The sequence below is a fragment of the Apostichopus japonicus genome, chromosome 15 (assembly GCF_037975245.1).
Source record: "Apostichopus japonicus isolate 1M-3 chromosome 15, ASM3797524v1, whole genome shotgun sequence".
Taxonomy (NCBI): Eukaryota; Metazoa; Echinodermata; class Holothuroidea; order Aspidochirotida; family Stichopodidae; genus Apostichopus; species Apostichopus japonicus.
The window spans coordinates 5,392,520-5,405,496 of NC_092575.1; the positions used below are offsets into that span (position 1 = coordinate 5,392,520).

General features: G+C 36.5%; 1 protein-coding gene across 1 annotated transcript; it reads right to left on the minus strand.

Moving 5' to 3' along the window:
• Positions 1 to 487: 487 nt before the first annotated feature.
• LOC139980593 (splicing factor ESS-2 homolog) lies at positions 488 to 11,243 on the minus strand. Its single transcript, XM_071992345.1, has 9 exons — positions 11,100 to 11,243; positions 10,107 to 10,276; positions 8,957 to 9,128; positions 8,503 to 8,652; positions 7,000 to 7,272; positions 6,193 to 6,441; positions 4,775 to 4,878; positions 3,423 to 3,538; positions 488 to 2,215 (listed from the first exon to the last, which is right to left on the minus strand). Exons 2-9 carry the CDS (start codon positions 10,224 to 10,226, stop codon positions 1,882 to 1,884), a joined length of 1,518 nt encoding a protein of 505 aa, XP_071848446.1. The 5' UTR covers positions 10,227 to 10,276; positions 11,100 to 11,243; the 3' UTR covers positions 488 to 1,881.
• Between the last annotated feature and the right edge of the window lie 1,734 nt (positions 11,244 to 12,977).

Sequence of the window (12,977 nt, forward strand, 5' to 3'; positions counted from 1 at the left end):
TGTGGGGCTCAATATTTTTGAACCGTTTGGGTCCACATTTTAAGGGGATGAAATTTTTGGGGTAAATATATTTTTTAGTCAGTTTGTTTGGGCCGAATTATTTTGGATCCATTTAAGTGCACAGTTTTACTATACAATGTCACTAAACAGACTTTCTCAACATGATACCAGATTACTGATACCTTTCTCTATATGTTGCTGCATTAATCAATAGATAATCTTCATTTTGATGTGCACAAGTTAATGAATATTAACATGCATGGCTTACCACACTATGAATATGTTTAGGCAACAGAACCATTAAAAGTTTCTGTTTTCTAGTTACTGAAATGGTTTGGTTGACACTGGAGAAGGGCCTGTATCATATATTCCCCAAAACCTACATCTCATACTGCATGCCCATCATGCAGGCATGAGACTCTTCCGCGGAAACGCGGATTTCAGATTTTTTTTTTTTTCATTTTCGCGTTTTTTCTCGTAATTCGCGTTTTTTATTATTTTTTACTATTTTTTTTATTTAATTTTTTTTTTTTTTTTTTTTTTTTTTTTTTTTTTTTTTTGCCGAACATGCTGGACTGTGAAGGGAAGGAACACCGAATTTGACCAGTGGTGGAATCAAGTAGCACAAAGCAAGCAAAAAAGCCTTTTTTTGGTTCAAGAAAGCTAATGGATAAATTATACAAGCAGAAATTCCACAATTTTTTGGCGAGTTACGTGATGTGAGAGATTCCATCTAGAGTCCACCATTTTGCATTTAAGCCCTCCTTACCTGACAAAAAAATTCTAAATTAAACCCCTCCCCCAGGACGGCGATCAATAAATTTCAGATTTTTTTTCCCCGGCTCAGTCTCATCCCTGATCATGAGAGAGATTGAGGGGGTGAGGCAATTTGGGGGAAGAATGTAAAGCATTAATTTGAAATTGACATACAATATAATAAAGATCTCTACATAATGTGCATATAGTTAAAACTTTTGCCCCAATTTGCCATCCAGACAGACTTCCACACGCGAAAAAAAACTATCCAATGGTAAATTTTTTCACAATCCATATTTATTGAACCTCAAGAATGATTACGCTTATTGCATTCCCCTGAAAAATTTCACTGCAGATACAGTGTCATCAGGTCTAATACAATAGGTCCACAGATGCAATCACACATCTCCAAACATTTGCCTCTCGGTACTTAAAACCATTCCATTCCGGGGAAATTCTGCAAGTTATTCCACAGACAAAAGTGAGAACATTCTTTAAGGTCGTCTTGAATCGTTGATCTTGGTCGTCTAACAATTCGCAAAACTGACATATTACAGAAGGCCCACTGAACGTCCTTACTGTAGATAACATGGCCGTCCTTTCTGAAGTCTTCAACAAGGCACTGTTAGTCCAGAAAAAGATTTGTAGTCGCCGCTGGCGGTTTACACGTCAACCTTGTCGAACCCATAAACCGATTATTAAAGACGAGAGAAATCGTTCGCCGATCTTCACGGGCTGTACTTCCACATGCATAGGAATAATTGTCTAGTACCCATGTTTCATCTCTACACAATCTGTCGAGACACATCAATATATGACAATTCATATATGACTAAAAGCAGGTGGTTACATTACCTTGAATGTCATCAGTTTTTTGTCCCACCCATCTCCCTTCCTCCTACTATAAGGTGTAGATAAATGTGGATGTTGCATCAAACTTTCTCTATCTGACGAAAGTACTAAAAATCATCCTCAAGAGAAAACGGTTGCCCGCCCGGACAAACCAACGGTGTGATTTTAGTGTGTGTTCATATCGTTCTTCAGTGATAGCACGTCACATAGCAATACAAGTGCCTGCTTTTAATCGGTTTGATGATTAGATCCACCGTATCGAATCACGACAGGTCAGAAGAAATCCGCTGCTTTTGACCTGGCATTCCTCTTTGGCAAGTCTAATAAATTGTCTGTCAGACTGACACTTTCAGTCCTCTTTGGTGTAGTTTTCGGTGTTCGTGTCGGTGTCTTTGTCGGTGTTTTACCCGGTGTTCGACCGGGCGTAGTTCTCAAGATCGGTGTCTTATCTCCCGGCAATGATCTAGGCGACGGCGTGTAACTGGCTTGTAAGGATTTATCCGTGCTGGTTCTGGAAACGCTCTTATTGACGAGTCTCTGGGCCGCTGGACTTAACGAATGTAACCTCTCCATGGACCTGGCAGATCCAAACCTCTTTGGAGACGGGCTGCCAATATGAGAAGGGATGGAAGAGAATGGGTCAGAATATGTAAAACGATAAATATTATTTATTGAACAGTCATACTAATCGAGGCTCAACAGAGGTCACTATTATTACAATTATGAATTTTTTTTATGTATATTTATATTTTCATGTTCTTTATTGTGTTTTTATCCCTGTCTTATATCATTTTTTTTAACTTTTACTGCTGTTGTTATTACTTTTAGGTTTTCTTAAGTTTGTAATTTTATTTTCCAGGTATTGGTTCTTTTGAACAGTGCTCTTGAGGAAGTTTTATTTCATGATAACAGTACTTTAATATTTGGATTTTATTATTATTTATTATTATGAAATGATACTGGACTGTAATTCTGACAAATTTTAGGGCAATCGATAAAACAAAATTCTGCCCAGGCTATGTAAATAGCCAATAATACAAAATGCAGAAAAAACAGGCTGGATAGGACACCAACATAATTTAAATTTAAGCAGGTATCAGGGTTGCATAGGTAACATTATCAGTTCTGTATTTCAAATGGCAGGCATTTTACAAAGTAATTTTGTTAACCATCATTTTACAAAGGTTTTGATCACAATAAGACTGCAATTGATAAATTAAAACAAGACAATTGGACACAGAATCTTCATTCAACATCTTCTAATATTCGGTTTAAAAGAAAGATTCATGTTCCTATTAATTAATAAATAAACATAGAAACTTTCATCTGGAAAAAATCTGCACAAATTTTTGTGTGATGATCAAACTTTCTGAGATCTTATCAAAATAGTCATGATAATAATAATCATAATAATATCAGATTTATATAGCCCTTTATACCAGTGATAGGTTTCAAAGCTGTATGTAGATGTTACGACGTGTTGACCCATGGTCAATGATAACCTGTCCCAGAGACAATACCTCCAGGCGGCTGCAGTTACATACTGCGCCCAATAATAAGTTACCTTACAGGTACCCATTTAAACCCCTGGGTGCATGGAGAGAGGCAAGTGAGATAAAGCATCTTGCCCAAGGACACAAGGTAATGAACTAGGCAGGAATCAGCGTTCCTTGGATCAAGAGTCTGACGCCTTAGCCAATTGGCCACCACGCTCTCTTATGAGAAGAGATCTCATCGCCAACACTTTCCTTCTCACTGAAAATATCTGCTGAAAACATGTGAATAATGTCATGTAATGAACAAAAACTAGAAACCTTGAAAGACTCTGAGCCACTCTCTTCAATGCTGCCTCTTTCTTGGCACGATGTTGCTTGCTGGCTTTCTCCACTAAAGACAAAACAAGAACATCCCTCCTGGGAACTTTCGGCATCTACGGTAAAAGGGAGGGAAAACAAAAAGTGGAAATTGATAGAGTCCTAAGCTCTATACACTCAGGGTTTCTTTGCTCTGTGTATAAGTAAAGTAAAATTTTATTGATATCAATCATAAAATGAAGACATAATAAAATGGAATCCGCAGCTTAAAAATATGCAAAATATATATATATACAAAAATATGATAAATATTTCATCTAGTATGCGTCGCAGTCAGTAAATCCATAAAAACAAAAAATGTTAAGATTGAAATACCAGTGATAATTAGTGTCAGTAACATATATATTTCATTAAGAAAAGATTTACAAAAGTAAACTATTAATCTTAATAGTTTTCTGTATTTTTCTTTTTCTTAGGGTGGAAGGAGTGAAACGTGAATGAGCTATTGTATTTCTCATAACTACTGTAGTTTTATTCTCTGTCTCTGAGATTTATCATTTCCTTTTTCAGTTGTTCTTCTAACAGTAGTTTTACATTTTTCTCACTCAACTGTGTGCTATCTTCACGTCTGTTTTGTTCTTATGAATAGCACATTAATCAATGGAACGAATGAATTCAAAAAAATAGGAAGAAGGATGGAAAAATGAACTCACATTTGCGTTCAACTCTGACAGACATATTACACAGAAACATTTTATTACATCGGTATTAATAACATGAAAGCCCACACAATTCCTGATTCAAGTACCAGCAAATGTCTTAAAATTTCCTTCTATGAAATCTGAAAAAGGTTTACTTTTAACTTTCATTTTGATTTAGATGACGGAATGGAAAAATCTTTGGATGCAACTGCAAAAATACTGCCGGCAGTATCACAATCAGGGTCAAAGGTCAATGGTGTTGTCAAGCTCATGACAGCTTGATTGTATCACAGGGATTCACTGTGTGTGACAGATAAGGTAGTGTTCAGGGGCGGACCCTGGATTCTCAAGGCAGGGGTGTGACCGGAAGGGTCACTGGAGTGGACCACCCATGTAGAAGCTTTATGAGCACACTCCCGCAGAAATTATGAAATAATAATACATCGTCAAATGGTGGATTCTGAGGCATAAATAGACTATAAAGTAGGTCATAATAAGGTCTAAAGAGAGGGTTGTGCTAATAATTAGTTTCAATTTTCTTTGTGTGAGGTAGAAAAGGAGCTGGAGGTGGAGAACACCCCTTCCCCCCCTCCCCCTACCTTCCCAAAGAAAAAAGTGAAGCAAAATCCCTAGTTCTATGCTTGGTCTTACCCTAAAATGCGGTCCAGGGGAAGCCGATGGCGTACTGCTACCATCAAGTCTAAAAGGTGTGCTCTCTATTTCACCCCAGGTCATCAACGGAGATTCATTAACACCTGCGCGGGAAAAAGAATCGTTATAGATTGTGAACATTTATAAACAGGATCTGAGAAGGCGAGGCTGATTTATCTTTACGTGCTAACAGTATCATGAATTTTTTAATCTCCGTGGAGCATATAGGATAGACCCAAAGAAACCTCTCAAAATTTGCAAAATTATTAATAAAGAATACAGTTGTTCCTACATTTTTCCTATCTTCAGGTTTAGCAAAAATGCTTAATTTGAGTTTCCTTGTAATAAAGGGATAGATTGTGAGTATTTATAGACGTGATCTGAAGGCCAGAAGGCGAGGCTGATTTTTCCTTCAGTGCTTGACATGATGGTAATTGGGTGTGGCCGAAAACTTCAAAATGTGCTCGTTATTTTCTGCAAAGTATATTCCAGTTTTTGTCATGTCTTGCCATACAACCCAAGCACAAATTTAGTGGTAACCCCCACAATGATAGTGAAGACGAAAATAGGTTACACTATTTTAAAAACCTCTATTCACTTTTTGTTTCTTAGCTCCTGTATTGAGTATGACTTATTTTTGATAGTTGATTACTTCATGACCACAGAATTCTGCGATGTCATCACGGCACATGTTCTTCCAAAGTTTTCAGGGAATAATTTTTATAGTATTGCATAGCAAAATGCTAAAACAAACAAAACAAAGTATGAAAGGTGTATAGAAGTTAGTTTTTTTTTTTACACAGTAACCAAAAAGTGCAAAATTAAAAAATCTAAACACTAAATTAATGCCTGAGCTTTCCTTTCCACTTATAACATTATTTGTGCCGTGAAAATGTGATACAATTCAAACATTTGCCTTACTTGTCGGTGTAATCCACATTCAATCCTTCATTAAAAAAAATGACATTTCTGTATGATTATTACTTTTTGCTGTGTAATATATGGCTTGTACACTTCAACCGAAAGCAAACACATCTTCATATTATTTGACACGACGATTCCACTCACTCTACTTTTGCCAGATACATTCATGAAACTATAACAAACGTTAAAACAAATATCTTTGTCATCAAAAATGCTAAATATTTCACTTAACACAGTGCAGAATTTTTGAAGCATATTTTCTAAATTAGTCAACTTCTACCAACCAGAATATTCCTTCATACTGCCATATCCAAACAAATTACCCTAGCAACACCACATCAGTAAATTTTTGCAGATCCTAGGCTGGATATTGTAATAGGAGAAGCAAACAACAAAGCCATAACACTAGGTCTACACACTTTCTTGTGGAGTGATTTTGTTATTTATATACAGGTGGCCTTTTATCACTTGCAAATAAAGAAAAGCCACTTTACCAGGTGCTGGGGATGGAGTTGCCACAAACCCAAAGCCATTAACAGTAGCGCCTTGACCAGTAACCACCTCCTTGCCGTCGGCACCAATTTTCCCTTGCTGCTTGGAGGCCTGTTGAGCCACGGCCTGGGCCATGTTAGTTTTATGGGAATCCACAGCGAATGGGCTGCCTTCGAACCTGGTGTTCATATGCTTTATTTCTCGGGCTTTCTTCACATCCTCCATTTTCTCTGATGGACTGTATTCCATTCCTTGAAAGAAAAAAACAATGTTATGATACTGGATTATCATGAAGTTAATATTTTCTTTGCAATTAAAGATTTCAAAAAAATCTATTCAAAATATTCAGTCTACTTTGTGCAGACAGTTTCCTGTACTCGATAATGTGAAGATGGTGAAAAAGGGTTTAATCTTGAACTGTAGCATGCATGGTACAGAAGCAAATTAGGAACAACCTTCTTTAAGTATAATTTTGTTTAAGATAATTGGTTTCCTTAGCTTTCATATTAAGTTTTTCTCCACACTGACGAATTAAGACTTGAGCAAGTTCAAACGTCACATGACAAAGTCACCAGTGTCCTGATGTTTCATCTCCTTGACAGGTTTCTCTCACCTTTCAGTAGAAGCCAAAAATACAGCTTATCAAAAATTTTCTCCAAAGCAAAGTTTGTTTTTTAACTTTATTAACCAATTTCTGATGAAAACTTTTTATAAATTTCAAAAGCAACAAAACAACAACAACAAATCACCTGAAAGACCCTTAAAAGAAATTGTACATAGACAAAATAGATCTTCAAAAATGGACTCACCTTCTGGGACATACATGAGCATATTTTTCGGTGTGTAAGTCCAAGTCTTGACGTTAGAATCGCTGGGTCCTTCGATCGCCAGTGTCTCTGGACCCTTCAGTTTTAACTTCTCATCCTGCTCTTCGGCTTGCTTTTTGACCGCCTCGTACAGCCAGGCGTGTTTCTGACGGACTTTCTCTTGCGCAACCTCCATGATCTCGACAAACGATGCGTTGTCTTCACTTGTGTGTTTGGAGAGATACTTGTCTAACGAAAGATTTGCGTCTCCTTTTCCTGGAAATAAGGAATATTCACAAAAAAGCAGGATTTCATTGCAAAGGAAAGGAAGTCCTCTCCAATACACAATAACCTTCAAATTGCAAAGTGTTCACAGATATATAAGGCATAGTGCATGGAATATTAACTGTTGTATTTTGCATTGTAAATTTAGGTTTTCCCTTGATTCAATTAGAAATTAAATTTATTTTCTATATTTAAAAATTAATACGCAAGCAGTTCAGTTGAAGGTAGTTCAGCACTTCACTTGATGTTGGCGATTGATTGACATCATCAAAAATACTCTGAAAATATGGATAACAGTTCAGAGACAGAGGACAATTGTATTTTTATATATGCATTATATCATATTGGATTTGTATTGAAAGCCACAGTTTTGGTGAGTAAAATTTACTGACTGTTGCAGTCAAAGTAGTACTTGAACTGGCATTAGGCTTCAGGTTTGGTTTGAAGAAAAGAAACTTCGAACACTGAGTGAATTTGCTTCAAAATGCAAGAAACATATTCCACTTTAAAGAAACCTGGAAGCCAGTTGGCTTTGTGCTTCCTTGCCATACACTTTGCTCAATTCCACATAGCTATCTGACTTAAGTAGACCAAGTGAGTTAAATTTGTCCAAGAATTAAAGTGAGAACCAGAAGAGATCAGAGATTTCCAGCTCTTATATGTAGCACTCCCTTGCGGGCACCAACCATTTAATTCACTGGAAAAGGATTTTACAGTATAGAATTATTATTCCAAAATGTTTCAATATCCAGAAAGAACAGTCTTCTTATGTGTAATAGCGACACACAAATGTATGAATAAAAGAACAGTTTTTCTTGTACTAATTTTGAGCTAGCCAATCAGTTCTGCCGCCAACCATCCCTTTAATAATTGGTATTAATGAATGAAAGTTACATGACATTGTTTATACAACTTTTGCTTGTAATCATAAATATCAGCTATATACAACATTTTTGGCTTCTAAATTCCATTATGGGTATATTGCTATGATTAACAAGATACATTATTCTCTTTCAAGCGATACAACAGTCAATACAAACAGACAAGTATAATGTCACTTAGAATATCTGAATATTATCAATAAAATATTGCTCTGTAACAGTTTCTCAGTGACTAACTGTCACTCAGCTAATCATGAACATGACACGATACCAAAGTTCATGATAAGATCCGTTATTTTGACTTCCAGTTTAATGATCATCTTTTTCTAACTTTGTTCACCTTTTCCTCTACTTTCATCTGGTTCTGGGTTTGATGTAACCTCTCCCACCAATCTGTCCTCCAAACTCTGGGATGATTTACTGAGAGGAGTTGCTTTTGATGAATGAGGATCTGGAGTTTCAAATGTTGATGGCGTCGCCGCTTCAGAGCCTATGAAGAACAATTAGCATAATCACATCAGTTCCCAAATGTAGTGTTTTCTGTTTTATGAAAGTAGACTCACATTTAATCAAGTCACATTGGTTTATGTTGACAACTTGAATTAAAAACTTCAACATTCAAAAGTTTGTAGGAAAAGAAAATTCAAATACAGTACAAATCATATTTCATCACCATCAGCAGGGAAAGAGTCAGGACCTTTGAGTTTGGCAGACAAAAAACAGACATACAGCTCAGTCTTTGGAAATCTAACACTAAATTAAATTAAATATAACATGTAATTTATCAAACTTACGCTGTCCAGGAGTGGCCATGCTTGATTGAGGAGTCCCAGCAGCTGCAAACTTGAAGGCCAGCTCTCGCATTTTGACCAAATCATTTCGTTGCTTGGCCTCGAGGTATTCCTTCTGTACTTTCAGTTTCGGTAAGTCGGGAAAGAAATCTCGCTGGATTATTTTCTCTAAATCCTTCCAAGAGATGAGAAAAGATTTTTCATGTTAGAATTTTTACAAGAGACTAGGTGCAAGCTTTTAAAGTTGTTCCATACTTAAAACCAAAATTTGTTTCTGCAAAGTAAGTTAAGACTAATCCCTCGTCTACAAACTCCAACAAGCATTTTACTACTGACAACAAAGCATTTGCTCTCACAGAGACATGTTATGTTCTCATTTTACAATCAACTTTTTCAAATTTTTAAATACCACTTGAAAGATCAAAATTTTGACAAAAAGTACTTGTAGGACTTTTAGCATGCTACTATTTTGTGGCATTACACTACTTTGTTTCCCTCCAGAACTTTTAACATTAGGCATGATGTGTGTGATTTCCTTCACTTGGTTGCTGGCCTTAGTAACTACTGCCAATTGACATCTTTCACCTCAGACATAAATCAGCCAACCATTGAAAACTTGTACTTGAGAACCAGCCATTGAAAACTTGAAAACTTGTACTACCATACACTACGTACTGTAAAATAATAGTCAGTTCTAGTGGACTGTGAATTAACTATTATTCTAAAATTAAGTAACATAACCCATATAGGTTATGATTATAGGATAAAAATTTGCTTCTGTAAGTCAATTATAAATTTAAAATAAATACTTCTTAAAATATGACGGACAAAAGATATATCTCAAAATGCAATAAATATGTGGATACACTTTTTTGCAAAGTATAGTTTGTTATGTGTATCAAAATTAACCTGCCTGAATGGGTCAGTTTACTCTCCAGGTCAGGGAATAATTTATTCTTCAAATTTTCTTTAGCAGTTCTGAAAGCTCTTAATGTTGTCTCATATAATACATTCAAATTTCCTTGTGCAAAACTTGGTACACATCTTAGCACTTGAAAAATAATGTGCTCATTGTTGGATAGCACTGAATACAAATTATTCTCTGAAGGTCACATAAATCTTGGTAATTTACACATTAACTGGCAAATCATACCTCGACATAAGTTTCTTCATCTAAGACTTTCTTCGAAGGTTTCTTTTTCCTCACAATAGCAAGCTCTTTGTTTTCTTTGGCAGCAACGAGCGCTTTCTCTCCAACTTTTGGCAATGCCATGTTGCAACTGGCTCACGACAATCCTAGTATACAGTAATACAAATCTGTAACTGTTTTTGGAACAAAGAGAAAAATATGAATCATTTCTTTCATTCTACTGTTCTTTCATATAATATGATTCTTCGCCAGGCAAAAACAAATAAACATATTCATACATATCACTGATTATTTAGTTTAGTTCAGTAGAAAATAGGGATCAGGAGGGACATCAAGTCCCCATCAAGGACCCTATAGGAGAGATGAAAAACTGAAGACACACACAATCAGAGCCGATTACAATGCTTAAAGTGCTTGTCTAAAGCATTCTTGAACTTTTAGAGACAAAAGTTATGCCGAATATTAATCCTACTTTGTAACTTCTGGAGTTTAAGACAATGACCTCTGGTACAACTACTATTAACAAACATGAAAATGTCAGTGAAGGATGTCAAACCATGTACACAATCTTGAAAACCTGAATCAAGTCACCAGGTAACCTCCTAAGCTCCAGTGTGGTGAGATTCAGCAGCTTAACTACCCATCATAAGGAACACCCTTTAAGGAACTAATCATCCTAGCAGCCCTCCTCTGGACCTTCTCGAGTACCTCCTTATCCCTATCAAAATATGGGTTCCACGCCAGCACAGCAAACTCCAGATGAGGCCTAAGCCTAACAACTACTAACTAGATGTCCTCTTTCAGAAAACTGAAGTTCCTCTTGATCATTGAAAATTCATCAGTTTTCTTTTAAATAACTTTTTCATGCTGTGTTGCTTTCTTTCCATCATTGTGATGTAAGTAACTGTTAAACCAATCAACCTCATAAGCTTGTAATTATTAAATATAAGTTTGGCAATAACATTAACAGACTTCATATAAATGTAATCTGTGTACCTGTTCCACGAAAGTTTAAGAAGCGATTCGATTCAGTAGAAGGTAAAATATAGTAATAAATCCCCTCACGTTACCACGAAGTAGGTAGTAAACTTTGACGCAAAATGTTGGTTCCACCACATCAGATGGTGTTTGAAAACGTATTTTCTTTAAGTTATGCCTTAGACGATACGTTGTTGAACGTACCAGGATGGTATCTTTGCCTGTTGCCACAGTTGTTGCACAGTACTGCGTAGTATATACCGCATTGCGTATTTACCATAGAAATTGAACTAGGAAGAATGCTGACACAGTGTGTATCTCCGTTTGTTTAAGCTGTGAATCCTTGAAAAAGTGAGGGCGCTTTGCGTTGTACGGCAAGAAGCCAGATCATTTGTTCGTCTTCATGCATACATTGTGCCTTTGACTTTGAAACTGAATTTGATTTTAACCCGCTATTTCGAAAGTGTAGGTGTTACTTTGCACAACAGAGACATACTATGGCGACCAGAGTGGTAAGTACTATACTCCTGTTTTAAGAACCAACTTTGACACACACACAAAATTCCCGCCTCTAATGACTCAAGTAAGTGGAGTGTTTTGTGCAACTTTTAATGCCTGGAAAGTGTCATTTCAGGTATCTTAAAGGCACATGGCAAACATTTTCTTGCTTTTGTTTTCAGAGCTCCACTCAAATCAATCTAGGTGGACCACATACACCATAGAATTCCAGGAGTGGGAAGGGCGCATTAAAAGGGACCTCCACCCACGTCGAGTTAACATATTACGCATATACACAAGGAGGTCCATGTGGTTGTCAAATTTCTATACAAAAACAGCATAGGATATATATATATATATATATATATATATATATATATATATATATATATATATATATATATATATATTTATATTAGGAAAAATCAGATATGACTCATTATTGACAAATGAGGAGTACTGTTTTAGACCTTATTTGTCGTTAACGAGTCATATCTTCTTTGATATTTTCTTTTGGAGTTTACGTGGATATCTTGAAATTGAAAGTTACTTTATTAGTTTGTGATGGGACACTGTCACATGTGGAACATGTGGGTCACAAAGGCATGAATGTGACTTAACAATAAAATACTGAATAGCCTACAAAGTAACAAAAAGCTGGTAAATTGAATTACCATCTTTAATACTAAAAACGCCGAAAGATAAAAAGCCACTTTAGTAAGCTATCTCATATTACAGTAATATTTAATACATAGAACATAATCATGGATTCGGGGTGAAGTGGGCTGGTGTGGTAATATGAGAAGCCCCATTCCAAAGTTGCTCACCCTGGCCTAACCATGGTTTGGGCTTAGGGAAGCAATGTGTGTTATATATTTGGCACCTCTAGTTGCCCGGATATGGCACTCTCTGGCCCTAGAAGGCAGATGGACGTTTGGCTTACTAAATTCACGTTTGATATCAATACTAACCGCTTCATCAGCGATTGGTTGGTTAGATTTTTCGGTATACTGGCTACCCACGGGACTTGTTCCACGGCGACCGCACCGGTCTAGTTTTACATCACTGTATGTATGTGCTGTACTGTAGAGCTGTGCCAAATTTCTCAACTGTTAAAGCCAAGATATGTTGCTCTCCATGGGCGGCGATCCTGGGGGGGATGGGGGGGATATATCCCCCCCATGAAAATGGGTGGAGGGGATGTAATACACCATATCCCCCCCACCAAATGCCAGGGATAAGAATATTTTCATGCCTACATTTATGCATCATCGTGAATGTACGGCTCTTTTTAGCTTCATTTTTCGCCTACCATAAACGCAGTGCGATCTTTTCAAATAAAGCGTCTTTATAAAGCAAGAATAGTTGACTGTAGGCTTCATTGGCCCTATAACAACA